At 36.8% G+C, this 15,057-nt stretch overlaps 1 protein-coding gene across 2 annotated transcripts in view; it reads left to right on the forward strand.

Annotated features, from left to right (window-relative positions):
* Window positions 1–2,925: 2,925 nt before the first annotated feature.
* cpxm2 (carboxypeptidase X (M14 family), member 2) overlaps window positions 2,926–15,057 on the forward strand; it is a 49,641-nt gene continuing 37,509 nt past the window's right edge. The window contains exons 1-3 of one of the 2 annotated variants that reach the window (XM_047376338.1): window positions 2,926–3,412; window positions 6,559–6,657; window positions 11,798–11,907. In XM_047376338.1, coding sequence (XP_047232294.1) covers window positions 3,136–3,412; window positions 6,559–6,657; window positions 11,798–11,907 — 486 coding nt within the window. In that variant the 5' untranslated portion in view covers window positions 2,926–3,135. The remainder of the gene's footprint in view (window positions 3,413–6,558; window positions 6,658–11,797; window positions 11,908–15,057) is intronic. The other variant, XM_047376339.1, reaches the window with a different exon arrangement.

Below are 15,057 nucleotides of genomic sequence, written 5' to 3' on the forward strand. Positions count from 1 at the left end.
TAATTAAGATCCAAAATACTTTTGCAAAGTAATATCATCAAAATACACCAAAATATATGACACATAACAAACAGGAAGTGTGGTAGTAAACTATTACAATTTGTTTCTTTATGATTTTGCTAAATTTAACAGAAACTGTCAATGAGTTTAGCTTTACTTAGTCATGTGATAGTTTAAAGCTTGATTTGGGTGTTTTATTCCAATGAGAGCAAGGCTTCATCAACTGCTGTGGCTGAGCCAGACTGAGGAACAGAAAAACTAAATAGGAGGTAAAAGCTTTCTGGGCAATAAACAATGTTGATGCGAGGATCAGTGACATACAGGGCAGAGTGCCATCGCTATGTTGGAACATGTTTGGCTTCACAGGCAGTTTGTTTGGGAAACTTTCAACTATTTGTTAAAGTGTAAAGTGCTGCTGAGCCTTCAGATGTGTTGGCCAAAACAGGGACAGCTCATCAGAGAGCAAGGCAGTATGCGCAAAAAGAACAAGTTATTAGGTTGTTTTTTATTTTTATTTTTTATTTTAGTTGATGCGGTGTAGTGGATTCTGATCCTGTTACTTTCTATTTAATCTCTTTTGTAGAAAATACTCCTAACTTGGTGATTTTGTGTTTAGCTGTGTCTCTAGTCATTGATGGGGCTTTTGCTGCCATTAATTTTGTGTAATTCTTGCTCTTCTTACTCATAAAAACTACCCCTGGTTCTTTGCTTCTATAGCTGTCTCTTTCCTCAAGGTAGTCGTTGACAATCCTATTGCTGCCAATAACTTTGTGTACTCTCTGTATTTCTTTCCCAGAGAATTACCATTGGCTCAGTGCTTCTGTGTTTAAATGTGTCTCTTTCCTTGACTGAGTCATTGATGGAAAGGGAGATTGAAAGGAACCTGGTATGTAAGCTACAGACTGCAGCTCTAACAGGCAATGCGCTGCTGTGTATGTTTCACTGTAAAATAATGCGCTTGATTATGTGCCAGTAAAATTTGTGGATAATGGGACGCTAATGAATCATAACAATCTGTTCATGTTATCTGTGGCTTCTTAATAATGACCACACAGATTTGTCTCAAAAGTAATGCTGTAATAAATTACTTTGGATCATTTCAGAACAAAATAAATGCAGCTTACCTCTGACATTCTCTCGGCAGCAGGCTATGTCGTTACAAGGTTACTTTGGCTGGGAATAACAAAAATAGAAGCACTTCCATTTTTTTTTTTTTTTTTTCAATTATTTACTACACTGCCTCGTTCACTCAGTTGTAATTTATATCTTTTGCCTATGAATACATTTTAAATTTAAACATTATACTTTAATATTTAGAACTGAAAACAAATGTTTCAAATGTGGGTTAAAGGAACGATTTCCCAATATTATAAAAAATTCTCCAGCTCAGAGTGAGGAGAAGAAAACTATTTAGTGCAATATATACTAAAGAATTGAACAACATGAAGACAAGGTTAAACAGGTGTTAATTTAGTCATTACAAGGACAAAAGCACTTTGATTAATTCAGAAATTAAACATAAACCGGGTTTTAAACTCTTTCTATTATGTCCTTGGACAATAAATGCCTATTTTCAATTCTAAAGGAGTAAATATCACACTTGACTAATTTTCTAAATAATGTAATGCAGACATTAAAAGTTATTTGCATGCTAAATTAAATGTTAAATGATTAAGATATAATTGTTATGAATGTTAATAGATTTAGTTATTAAATACTTATTTGGTAATTTATACCTAATGACAAACATTACAGGTTTTAAAATCCTAACCTACAGTGATGGAGGGTTAGACGTAACATATACGTTGTTGATTTCATGAGAAAATGTGTATTTGAACCTTTAGAGATTTAAGATTTGACTTTGACTTGCCCCTCAAAGACTTGGAACTTGATTTGGACTTGGCAAAAATGACTTGTGACCATCTCTGCTCTTTCCTATAGAAAGTAGCCCTGGCTAAAGAATTCTGTGTTTAGTCATGTTTCTCTCCTGAATGGAGTCACTGCTGCCATTAAGTTTATGTATCCTATTTGAGTTTCTTTTCCATAGAAAGTACTCCTGCCTCAGTACTTCACTGTTTAGCTGTGTCTATTTTGTTGACTGAGCTATTAACTGTGCGTTTTGGTGCTATTTTCATTGTGAGTTCTGTTTTTAATTTTCATGGAAATCACCCCAGGCTTAGTGGTTCTGCATTGAGCTGGGTCTCCTTACTGTTTATTTCAACTCCAGCTGATTATGGCAGATTGCCACTCATACTATGGTTGTGCTGAAAGTTTATTCCTGTGAAAAGAAAGTGGTTCCTTTCTTTTGTTGGTACTGACTTGTTCATGTTGAGGGAGTGTGGCAAGGTGATGCAGTTGGATGGGCTTTCATAAACAGATAACTTTTTACCAATTGGTATTAATTATTGACTGAAACTGCATTATTATTTAAAGTGAATTAGATCTGAATCAAGCAGTATGATTGAATTATATTGGACTTAATTAAATGCTGTATACATAGATATGAATTTGACCAATTTGTTTTGTAAAGTGCCTTGCTGTGAATTTGTGCTTTGTTAATAAACTGACTTGATCTGACACCAAATACAATGAGTGCACTTTGACTTTTTTTGTTACCATTTTACAGTTTGTGTCCCTTTGGACTTTATGCACTCACACCTGCTTCTCTTTTGAAGATAGAGAAATGTAGTAGCTGTGTCTTGAGTTACTTGCCCAGATGATAAAGCAAATTTTCTTCCGGTTAACTCATGTTTCTGTCCCTATTTCACTTTAACACAGACCAATAAAATGACAACGCATTGTGTCAGCAAGCTGGGTGGATTTGAAAGGCAGGAAAAAAAAGTTTCTGTGTGAATCACCTGTCTCACTGCCTTCCTGCCTGCTCCCTCATATTCTGCTGTCTTTGTCTCTCCCTCCCTCTCTGCATTTTTCCCAGACTGAGGCGTCTATGGACCCTCTGGCTCCACTGCCTTTATTATAAACTTGGAGTGCTCTGACAACTTTCTGAACTCATTGCATTGGAAGGAAAGACGAGTACTTGATGGGACGCAGCACCGGCAGCACCAGCAGCACCAGCAGGCTCATCTGGAGACTGCATCTTGACTTTCAGCTGGAGATAATACCCTTCCTCGGGCAATGACAGGGCAACTCCTGACCCTTCTGACCCCTCTGGCTCTGCTGCTTCTTGTGGGACTTGCAGACCTCAGCCTTGCCTCTGTTGATGATGATGAGGATTACTACATGCAGGAGATGCTCACAAGGGAACGGTACAATCAGGTTAGGCTGCCGGAGAATCCCATTTCCTCGACAGCTGATGCTCGGGAAGAGGTGAAACAGAACCCAGCAAAGAATATGCCTAAAGGAGAGGTGGAAAATAAGAAGAAAGATAAAATCACTGATCCTACAAAATCAGGTAAAAGCAAAGAACTTCAAACTGTGTTACATGGAAAACTAAAGTTCTAGTGAAACATTTCAGCAAACTTCTTTCAGACAATGTTGCCACTAGATGACAGTGAATTACCCTTTCATATTGTCAAAGGCCATTGTTAAGTATATATACTAGTTTAAAAACTTTGCATGAGTGAAACGAGACATGTCCATCCAACAAACCTTCAATGAAATTATTAATGCATTTTTTTCTGAAAAGAACAAAGCAAGCAAATTAAAACTTTAAATGAAATATCTTTGTGTAAAATCAACCGTAGACTCATAGTAACATTTAAATTTACAATATCAGTACAAACCAATGACATCCTATATAATCGTCTCTCCAAATGTGCATAGGCTAGAGTAATGTTTCTGTTTGAAGCAGGATCAAAACTTTTGTGGTAGGCAGAAGGTGCTGAAGCACATGTAATATCCTCACAGCAGAAATGTGCAGCACAAATGTCAGCATATGAAAAAACGGCCAGATGATTTGAGGACAGTGAGGGGTGTGATGGTTGATGTTATTTGGAGGCAGATAGTGTTTAAACGAAGTCATGCTGACCTCAGGTATCAGGCATGTGACTTTACATGTTTCAGCAGGGAAACTGGCTGCAGGTGGGACTGTGTGGAGGATGAAAGCAGTAAAACATGCAGCCACTCCCCAACCACACACACATCTATTTTGATAAAAACAACTTATTATTTTGCTTTCACGTTTCATAGAACAGCGATGCCATGTGTTGCTCAGATATTACAGCAAATAACTATAGTGTTAATGTGCGACTGTAATAACTGTCAGCAAAATTAAATTACTTAAATGCAAGTAAATCGGCCTATGACATTGGCTCTCAGAAATCAGTTTGTTTGATTTATTGGTAGTTGCTCAATTTGGATTTCCTAACCGAGTTATAATAGAAAAACAAAATGCTCTTAAAAAAATTTTGACTCATTTTGACACTGAACACATGTACAAAGGGAAAAACTGGAATATTGCTTTGCACAAAAATATGATGAAAACAAGAACCTTTATCACAATCTAATTTGGCAGGGTGATTGGTCTGTGTGTTGTTGAGAAAACGATCTTGCTGGGTTATCTGGTTCTGAATGCAGCACAGCCAATGGGCAAACAAGGCTTCCAGGAGAAGAAACCTCACAAGAGACTGATCAGCCAATCAGAATTGAATCTGGAGACATATGGGCTCAGCTAAGGAGAAATGGATACTTTTTTTATTTCCTGAACTACATTCTTTAGACTTAGATTGGATAGAATTACTATTTGTGGTGAGATATACTATAAGTGGGGAAAGAAACAAAAGTATTAAGTCTATCAAATTAAAAGAGACTGGATGCAAATGCTTGCCACACTTTTCAGATTTTCATTTATATAACATTTAAATAATCATGCATAGATCTCCTTTCACACCAGAATTATGCTTTACTTTATGTTGGTCTATTACATAAAATCCTGAAAAAATGCAGTAAAGTTTGTGGTTTTAATGTGGCAAAATGTGGCAAAGGTTAAGGGGGAATGAATACTTTTGCAAGGCACAGAATGAGCATATATTTTTAATATATCGGCAGACAAATGTAACATTTGAGTCAACCTAAATATATGAAGTTAATAATTTGACTGTTCCTTGGTTTCTATAAATAGAAGGTACTGTGGCAGCAGTTTCTTAACCTTGAGTTTTCTTGTCTTTTTATCACACTATGCTCCCATTTTTCAGTCCAGTGACTTTTTCACCACATGCTGCCACTTTTTAAATCTTTTACGCTAAAGCACATCTGCAGCTCATAGCTTTGAGGGTTTAAACAGTCCTTATCTTGTTTTACCAATTCTGAGAAAATGACAACGACCTTTTGATGTCTGAGGGGTTTTGTCACATGGTACCTGCCAAGATTCAAAAACTTAGCCAGGTAAAAGGCGAAAGACTTACTTCCATCTTCAGTTTGTGGAATCTGACCCATTGTTGAAACCTAAATCCTCTACAGGATGTTTTCATGATCATACCTAAGGGCAGTTACAGCATACGTGCCACAGCACATTTAAAGAATGATAGCTTTGCTCATTCATCTCAGCAAAATAGTTGAAACTCAGCCAGACTGAATGAAATATGTCTTTAACCATCAGTTTTCAAGTCTGGCCTGAGATTCTCAACTAGTTTCAGGTATTGGGAGTGGCTGTACCAATACAGTACATGAATATGCTTTGATTTAAACAATTCTGTTGTAGCTGTCTGTATGTTTAGAATCAATGTCCTGCTCAATGATTCTAAGACTTTTGCAGCCATTGACATGTTTTCTTCCAGGATTGCCCTGTATTATCTCCATCTGTCTTCCCATTAAATTTGACCAGTTTTCTTCTCCCTGCAGAAGACAACCATACACTCAGCATGATGCTGCCACCCCCACGTTTTTTGTGGTGATACTGTTTTTAGGGTGCTGTGTTATGACCACCATACATAGGATTTTGCATTGTCAGTTTTAATCTTATTTGAAATAGAACCTTCATTCACATATTTTTGTCATATTTATGTCATTACCTCTTCATGTCTTGTCTTGTCTTCGCTGCTTCTTTGATTAATGCCCTCCTTTCGGTTATAGTGGATGGACATGTCTGGTAGGTTTCTAGTTGTACAAACTCTGTCCATTTTAACATGGTGGACTGAACACTGCTCCGTGAGATGTATTATTTTATAACCTTACTATGGCTTAAATTTCTCCACAGCTTCATCCTGACCTGTCTTCTGTTCGTTGACCTTCATGGTGTTGTTTTTTTCACAGATGTTCCCTAACTAACCTTTTGAGGCCTTCACAGAACAGCTGCATTCATACTGAAATTACATTACATACAGATGGACTGTGTTTACCAATCAAATGTAACTTGTAAATGTAATTGGTAGTATATTTTATTTAGGCGTTTACAAAAAAGGGGGCAGAATACATATAAAGCCAATACTTTTCAATGAATCCTAATAATCCTCAATAAAATTAATGCAAGTTTCTATAATGTGATAAAACATAAAATGTTAATAGTGCATAAAAACCTTTGCAAGGCCCTGCATAAATTAATGTGTTATTGACACTTGTTATTTATTTATTTTTTTTTTTTTTTGTCATTTCCTTTCTTAGTGAAAGCACCCAGCAGAAAGACAGTGAAGAACAAGAAGAGCAGCCTAAAAGAATCGAACAGCATCACAGTAGTCCAAGAGTTCAACTCGATGACAGAGGGTGAGTGAAAAACCAGAGCTATCTGCTCGTTGAGGGAATTTCATGAGCTCATAAAAATCCATCTTTCCTCCAAAGAGCCAGAATAATGTCTCCAGCTCCACGGACATCGGTAGGATGGGAAAACAGCACCAGATTCTCTTAGAGATCACAAATATTTTGGAAAGGTGTAGTGTCCTGGGAAAAAATATTTTCCCTAGGAGGAAAGCTTTATTTATACAAATGATGCTTTACAAAGTTGAGTTCAGCCACAAAGGCACTAATGTCCTCTTTGGCCATTAGGTGTAGTGTTTGTATTCAATGGAATGCAATAAAGACCAGCTGCCTCAGTAGCTTTTCTTACAAATTAAGTAAACCTGCTTGACTGACCTCTGAAAAATATTTACTTTATCACCCCTTTTTAACTGTACCTACGCATTAGAATGTGCACTCATAACTTCAGAAGTTGAACTTTATAACAGGTGGTTAGTAGAGGACAGCAGCAAATCCATGTGATTATAATAAAGCTTTTGTAAGGAACCTTCCAGAGATCTTTAATTTAGCACTCTGGATGTCAGATATTTTTGCTTGCTTGCTTGCAGTTGTGGCCCAGACAGAAAATAAATACTTCATTCAATGAGTGTATGTGATACACCGAGTCAACATTTATTCCTTAGTGTAAAATATGGGATGCAATCAAACATGGGTAGAGCCCTACATTTAAATCAATGTCTTTCCAGAGAATCATAACGGTGGTATCCAGGTGGGGTACACTTTTAATCATGGGGTGGTACACCAAAACCAAATGTCTGAACAGAGCTTAAGAAGTTTTATATAAGGTCATATTAAAATAAAACAAATATCTGATTTAACACTGTAATTGATCTTAATCGTTATTGATGATATGCAAAGACCAGGGAGCTTTTAAGTTGCTCCATATAAATCATGCCTCCTGCTGAGCAGCTAACTCACTTTTTCCTCTAGCTTCTTCAACTCCTTGTTGTGTTTGTCCTTGAGGCTTTGGCCCTAACACACAGCAGCATAAAACAATGCACCGACTACCACAATGTAATGTATTTATTTATTAATGTGTTTATTTATTTTAAATAGGAAATAAAATGCATAGAAGAGAAGCCAAAACAGACACAATAATAGTGAATATCAAATTTCAAGATGTGGTGCATTGTAAAAAGTATTTTTTCCACATTTTGTCACATTACAACCTTAAGCTTTGATACATTTTATTTGGATTTTATGTGAAAGACCAACACAAGGTCCATAGTTGGGAAGTAGAAGAAAAATGTGGTGTACAGTTTTTGTTTACAAACAAAATTCCAAAAAGTGTGCTGTGCATAATGCAATACACCTAAATTAATTCCAGAGTGACTAATTGCCTTCAAAAGTCAGCTAATTAATAAATCGAGTCAACTTGTGTAAAATTGAATCTGAGTATAAATCCAGTGGTGAATGTCTTTGAGGTTTGGTAGAGCGCATTAGTGAACAAACAATACTATAAAGACGCACACAAGGCAGATCAGGGATAAAATTAAGCAGCGTTTGGTTCTAAAACCATTTCTCAAACTGAACATCTCACAGAGCACTGTTCAGTCTATTATCTGAATGAGTATGGCACAACTGTAAACCTGCTAAAATGGCTATAAACCTAAACTGACAGGCAGGGTAAGAAGAGCTTTAATTAGAGAAGCAGCCAAGAGTCCTATACAAACTCTGGTGAAGCTGCAGAGATCCAAAACCCAGTTTTGAGATTCTGTTGACAGGGCAACTGGGCATTTGACGGTTTTGGCGTTTTATGGAAGCATAGCAAGAATAAAAACATTGTTAAAAGAAAGCTATAAGAATTTCTGTTTGCAATTTTGCTACAAACCATGTAGGGAAACGGAAAAGATGTAGAAGAAGGTGCTCTCATCAAACAAGACTGATGAGAGACTGGAGTGAGGTTCACTTTCCCACAGATCAATATCTCTAAAACACACAGGCAGAGCAACAATAGAATGATTTAGATCAAAACATTCAAAGCAAGTTCATGTATTAAAAATGACCCAGTCAAAGTCCAGAGCTAAATCGTTTGGAATATATATAGCAAGACTTGAAAATGGTTATTCACTGATGCTCATTATTCAATCTGATTGAGTTGGAGTTTTTTTTTACAAAGAATACCACGCAACACAATTTTAATCTTTATTTGTATAAGATTTCAAATAGCATGGATAATTTTTTTCTTCCACATCACCATTATGTACTACTTTGAGTTGATCTTTTATATAAAATCCTCATAAAATATATTGAAGTTTGTGGAAGTAAAAATGTGAAAACATTTAAGGGGTGTGGATAGTCTTGATTTCAGGATAAGAACATGGGTCCTATGACTGCAAGATACTTTGTACCTGTTCCAGTTGGTCTCATATAATACATTTTGTATGTAAAAGAGAGTTTTTTGTTTTTTTCAACTATTCTCAGAAATGCGTGTCATGCTAAACTGGAACGCTTTGTTTAGAGGTAGTTTAATGCTTCCACTTACAACCAGCGTGTTATGAATATTGAATACATGCAAAGTATAGAACAAATCTCCAGATGTGGAGAACATAACTAATGATCTGGATAGCCTGTGAGTGGAGTGACATGCCAAGAGCCCTATAGGAAGACATAAATGTCAGTTTTTCTGAAATATGATTTGTATTACACATTACTCTTGAAGCCAGATACTTTATTCCTGTGTGAGTCTCCCTGAATTGTACACAGATGTTGATAATGATTCGCGGCTTTGCAGGCTGATACCCATCTGCTTTGTATGAATGTATCTGTGGAGCTACCCTTGTTCCTTTTGCAAAATAGGTTGATCGGCAACTCTGATGCATTTTTGGACAAACGTTCTGTAGCCCTAAAAGGTCAAACAGTGACTTTTATGTTTTATGAGTTGGCCTGCATTAATTAACTTTTATACTTTGGTTTTAAACCACAAACTAAACTACTCCCAAATGATTCTGCTTTATTACACATGCTGTCTCTTGCTCATACAGATGTCTGCTGCTTGTCCTTGCACAGCTGTTTCCTTTTTGTACTCTACATTATTCCAGCAGTTTATTTCAAAGTTTCTTGCATGAACACTGTAAAAAGCAAGTGCACATCCTCCTTATTTTTCACCAGAGGGAGTTCATTTGTGAAGGCATTCCTGGCCGTGTGACAGCGACATGTGCGGCATGTACAAACAGACTGGCGTTCAATCGGAAATTCTTCCTCTGATGTTCCATTGCTGTGCTCCAGCTTGATGTACCCAGAAAGAGCTGCTGGCCTGCAGAAATTTCACACGTCAGCTTTGATTTGCCCATTTGGCCCCTATTGGTTAACATCCACTGTAGTGTAAAGAGATGAGAGATTCTTACACAAAGAGCTGCATTTAGTCAGCACCATCTCAGTTTCTGCAGTCACTTAAATGCTTGCATTTGCTCAAACAAACTGCAACTCCCTCTGGCATGAAAAGAAAACATTTTCAGGCATGTGCAGCTTTTTTTTCTTAGAAGATAGATGTTTTGTGGACGTTTTTCCAAAACAATGTCTTGCCAGCCAAATTATTGTACCCTATCAGTCAGTCAGTCATTTTCTACCTCTTATTCCATAGTGGGTGGCGGGCAAGCTGGTGCCTATATCCAGCAGTCTATGGGCAAGAGGCGGGGTACACCTTGGACAGGTCGCCAGTCCATTGCAGGGCAACACACAAACAACCAAGCACACACTCATTCATACACCTAAGGGCAATTTAGAGTGACCAATTAACCTAACAGGCATGTCTTTGGACTGTGGGAGGAAGCCGGAGTACCCTATATTTTTTGCAATTTATATAGGTGTCTGCTAATCATTTATACTGACCTTAGCCAGGATACCTGAAAAAATGGCTGTTTGGCAAAGTGTGGTTGTGTAGAGTTTTATAGCCGACACCCTGGTGGCTTTTTTGTTAATGTAGCTGCGTTTTGGCTGTCTGTCTTCTAATCTAATGGACGGACAGAACTGACACCACAGTCATCTGGGCTTGACTGATTTCTGTGTCAAAGTGATGGAGGTAAATGGGATTTTGTTAAAACACCTTTCAGTATTTATAACACAAAAAAAACATTTATTACTTTTATTGTATTATCTGAGGTCCAGTTATTGAGATAAACCCAGATATACATCTCCCTGGTGTCACTCTCCAATGTCTTTCTGGGGTACCTCAAGGCAGTTCCAGAGCCAAAGGAGGTTACAGTGCCTTGTAAATGTTTTACAATTTGTATTTTACATTTTGTCAAAATATAACCACTAACTTTTATGTTTCTTGGGTGATTACATGATAGACCAACACAAAGTAGTGCAAAATCGTGATGTTGGAGGAAAATCTAATTCAAAGTTTTACAAACAGAAATGTGTGAAGTGTGGCTTGAATTTGTATTTAGACCATGTTTGATGTAATTGCAGTGTTATGGGGTATGTCTCTACCACATTTGTGTCCAGGCCAAAATGTTTGGCCTGGAAACAAAAAGTTTGGCCTCATTTGGAAAGAATGGACACAATGTATAATTTTCCTTCCACTTTGAAACTGTGCACTACTTTGTGTTAGTCGGTTCCATAAAATCATTCTAAAATGTATCAAAGTTGGTGCTTTTTATGTGTTGACTCAACTCTATTTTTTCCTATGGCTGAGTTGAGCAGCGCCGACATTACTGCATTTATTTCTGTTTCAGCACAGACTGAAGCTTCATTTACAGTTTACTATAGAATGTGTTTAGACTATGGCTTGATGGGCTTTAAAAAAATTGCATTCCTAACTTATTCTTTCTGCAGGCCCCAATTATTGTGGTTGGATATTGTTTTGGCACACAAAGGCACTGCAATGAGCGATTAAACTCTTCTCTTGGCCTAAACGTCATTAAATCAGCAACAGGGGGAAGTTGCCTGATGATTGCTGAATGCAGCTGCTTTCTGCTTGTTTCACACATCTTCAGCGCACCAAAAGTCCAAAACACTCATTACTGCTGATGTAGGCTTTTATGGTTCCTGGTGAAAGGAGCTTTTGTACATACTATATGCAGATATCTAATGTGTAGCATTAATACATATTATTACATTACATTAACATTACCATCACAAGCCAATTTTTTTTCTCTTTGCCTAGAATGCCCTCCCATTGGATTGGAGACTCTGAAGATTGATGATTTCCAGCTTCACGCTTCATCTACGAAACGCTACGGTCTTGGTGCACACAGAGGTCGTCTTAACATTCAGGTAAGATGAGAATTTAAAGTGATGCTAAGCTTAGCCAAGCTTAATGGATATGTTGCGGCTTGCACAACAGCCTAGGATGTCTCACTTTTCCTTGACAACTTAATGTATTTTAAGTAATTTGATTCTCCTAAAAAGTAGCAAAAAAGATAAATCAGGCGGACGATAGACGCAATCTTCAGTTAAACGTCTTGCGTAATCATCTTGGAAAGACATCATATCTTATAAATGCCAAGTTCAAGAAATATTTAAAGGGCATAAATCATTATTTTGCAAATTTTCAACTGTATTCAGGCTTTTAGCTCACCATTGTTATATTCATTTACCTGTCCAAAATTGAGAAATATGTAAGCTTGCTAGAAAAAAAAGTGAGCAAGCCATTGGAGAACGTAGCCAAAAGTTGCTTTGGGTGATGACCTTAAATTTGAGACACCAAAATCATACATCAGTACATAACGCAATGGTCAAGCAATAAAAAATGTGACACCAAAACTAGCAGCTGGAATGTTGGCTCATAAAATGCAGATGTGCCCAGTAAGGGGCAGGAAGTAGGGAGAATTGTTGTCAGTGCAGTAGTTCTCGACACCTAACAAACTGGCACCTACGAGAGGGATTCTAAAGCATTCTGTGGTGAGCCTAATCTGTATGTAATTCATCACAGTGGGGAATGACAGTTTGTGAGCAAAACTGTAATTTAAAACACAAAACTGTTTACTAGCATTTAGACTGATGTGCACTGACTAGCACTGTTCCTCTGATGCCTACAGACAAAATACAATGTAAAACCCAACTGTAATTTATTTATGTTTCACACTTTCAATAATTTTTGTTTTCTGGTTATAAAACATGCCCTTTAAATATCGGTAACAGTGACAGTAATAGTCCAGACTCCAGTCCAGATCGTACTGAGTGGAAAGTCAATCTGGACCAAGTTTATACGATATTTGACGATCTGAGGCTCTACCAGCATGTGAGAAAAACCTGAAGACAGAGCAGCACAACCCTAGTACATTGGTCATTAATGACGTTACACATATATTAGGTAATGAGTTGTTATAACATTGTAACAGCTTTTTAAAACCCACCTAACCCCATGTTGGAGCAGAGAAGGCTGTCTAGAAACCCCTGCTGGGGCAAAATATCATTTGTGTCAGGAAAACAAATCATCCTGAATATTATTATTGGTGAAAAAGTATTACACAATTCCAACACTATTGCAGACCATGTAGTATTTAGATGTAATACTAATGATTAGTTTTACTTTATAAAACTGATTGTTCCTTTACTTTCATATAAAACATGCTTGCTTCATTTATTACAATAATACTTAAAAATGATTGACAGACAGATTTTTAAGAGTTTTTCAAAAACATTACATTAAACCTACTAGAATGTTGTTTATTGTTTTTCTTGAATTGCTGAAATTGTCTAAACCTGCCATATGATTTGATGTTTTAAGTTTAACCATATGTTTGCTTTTTAAAACATGGAATTCTAAAAATTTTAATTGGAAAAAGACAATTTGGTCAAATAAAATTAATTGAATATGAAAAAAAAAAAAAAAAGAAATATTCCGTCAGACCCAATCTTTGAAAACAATGATTGAAAGCCCCTGCTCTGACTAAATGTCTTCAAAAGAGTAGGACACATCCCAAGACCTACTGAGGAGATGCTCTTTAAAGGAAGTCTTCTGAAGCATGCTTCACAAGTTGAACTGCTCCAAATCCAGCTGCACAAGCAATGAAACACACAAACACATGGTCTTGATTCAGCAAAACAATGGGCTTTTTGTCTGTTAGATGCACAAATTTGTGTGTTAAAGTGAACAGTTCAGAGGAGGACAAAGATTGTGTCGGGAGAAACACATACTGAGCAGATGTTAAAGGCTTCCTTTGGCCACTTTTCATTGTTTCTGGTTTATTTTTATGTAGGTGCAACAGTTTGTTTTGATTCCAGACACAAACAGGGCAGCAATAAATATCTTGACATCAAGATGTAGCTGAAAAACACAAAGTTTGGAAATTGTTAGAAGGCCTTCAGATAGAACATTGCATAATGAATCTGTGTTAATTCCAACAAACAGAATCTACAGCCTAGACATGATAATTAATACATAGAGGCAAGTTTCTGTGGTGTATTTATTTACACTAATAAGATAAATAACCCCTTTAAATTGTGCAAGCTTTCAACCACTGTGCAAACTGCTGCATCCTAATTTAATATGTGCTTTGTATTTCCATCACATCTTTACCTGAACATAATTATGATTGTGCACACTCTAACAGGTGCATCTCAGTGTATTATTGCACAGGAGTGATGTATTTCAAGTGTTTATGTCTGTTAATTTTGATGAGCCAAAATTGAGTTTCCAGAAAACCTGATTACATAGGACCAATAAAAACGTTTCTTTAATACAGAAATGTTTAATTTATCACCATGTTCTACATGGCTAACACAATCATGGTAAAAACTGCCAAATTGACAGGTCAATGGCGCCTTCCACAGAAAGTGTCTCCTGAAAAAGAAAAATAGAAAGATGATCCTGGAGCATTATTTAAATCGTATAAAACGCAAAATAGATACAGTGGGGAGAACAAGTATACACTGCCGATTTTGCAGATTTTCCCACTTGCAAAGCATGTAGTTGTCTTTAATTTTTATCATAGGTCCTCTTCAACTGTGAGTGACAGAATCTAAAACAAAAATCCAGAAAATCACATTGTGTGATTTTTAATTAATTAATTTGCATTTTATTGCATGACATAAGTATTTGATCACCTAACAGTCCACAATCTCAAAGAAAACCATTATTAACACACTACGCCGCTGAATTAAAATCCTGCAGCGCACGCATGTCACGAATCTGGCACGTCTGCTCTACCCTGTCTCCCTGGCTGCAATCAGCAGATTAGATGCACCTGGTGGCTGCTGCAGTGCAGTGCAATCTGTGGAATGCCAAGCACCTGTGTCTTCCCTGATACAGGTCCTTCTCAAAAAATTAGCATATTGTGATAAAGTTCATTATTTTCTATAATGTAATGATGAAAATTTAATATTCATATATTTTAGATTCATTGCACACTAACTGAAATATTTCAGGTCTTTTATTGTCTTAATACGGATGATTTTGGCATACAGCTCATGAAAACCCAA

Source organism: Girardinichthys multiradiatus, chromosome 10, assembly GCF_021462225.1.
Source record: "Girardinichthys multiradiatus isolate DD_20200921_A chromosome 10, DD_fGirMul_XY1, whole genome shotgun sequence".
Taxonomy (NCBI): domain Eukaryota; kingdom Metazoa; phylum Chordata; class Actinopteri; order Cyprinodontiformes; family Goodeidae; genus Girardinichthys; species Girardinichthys multiradiatus.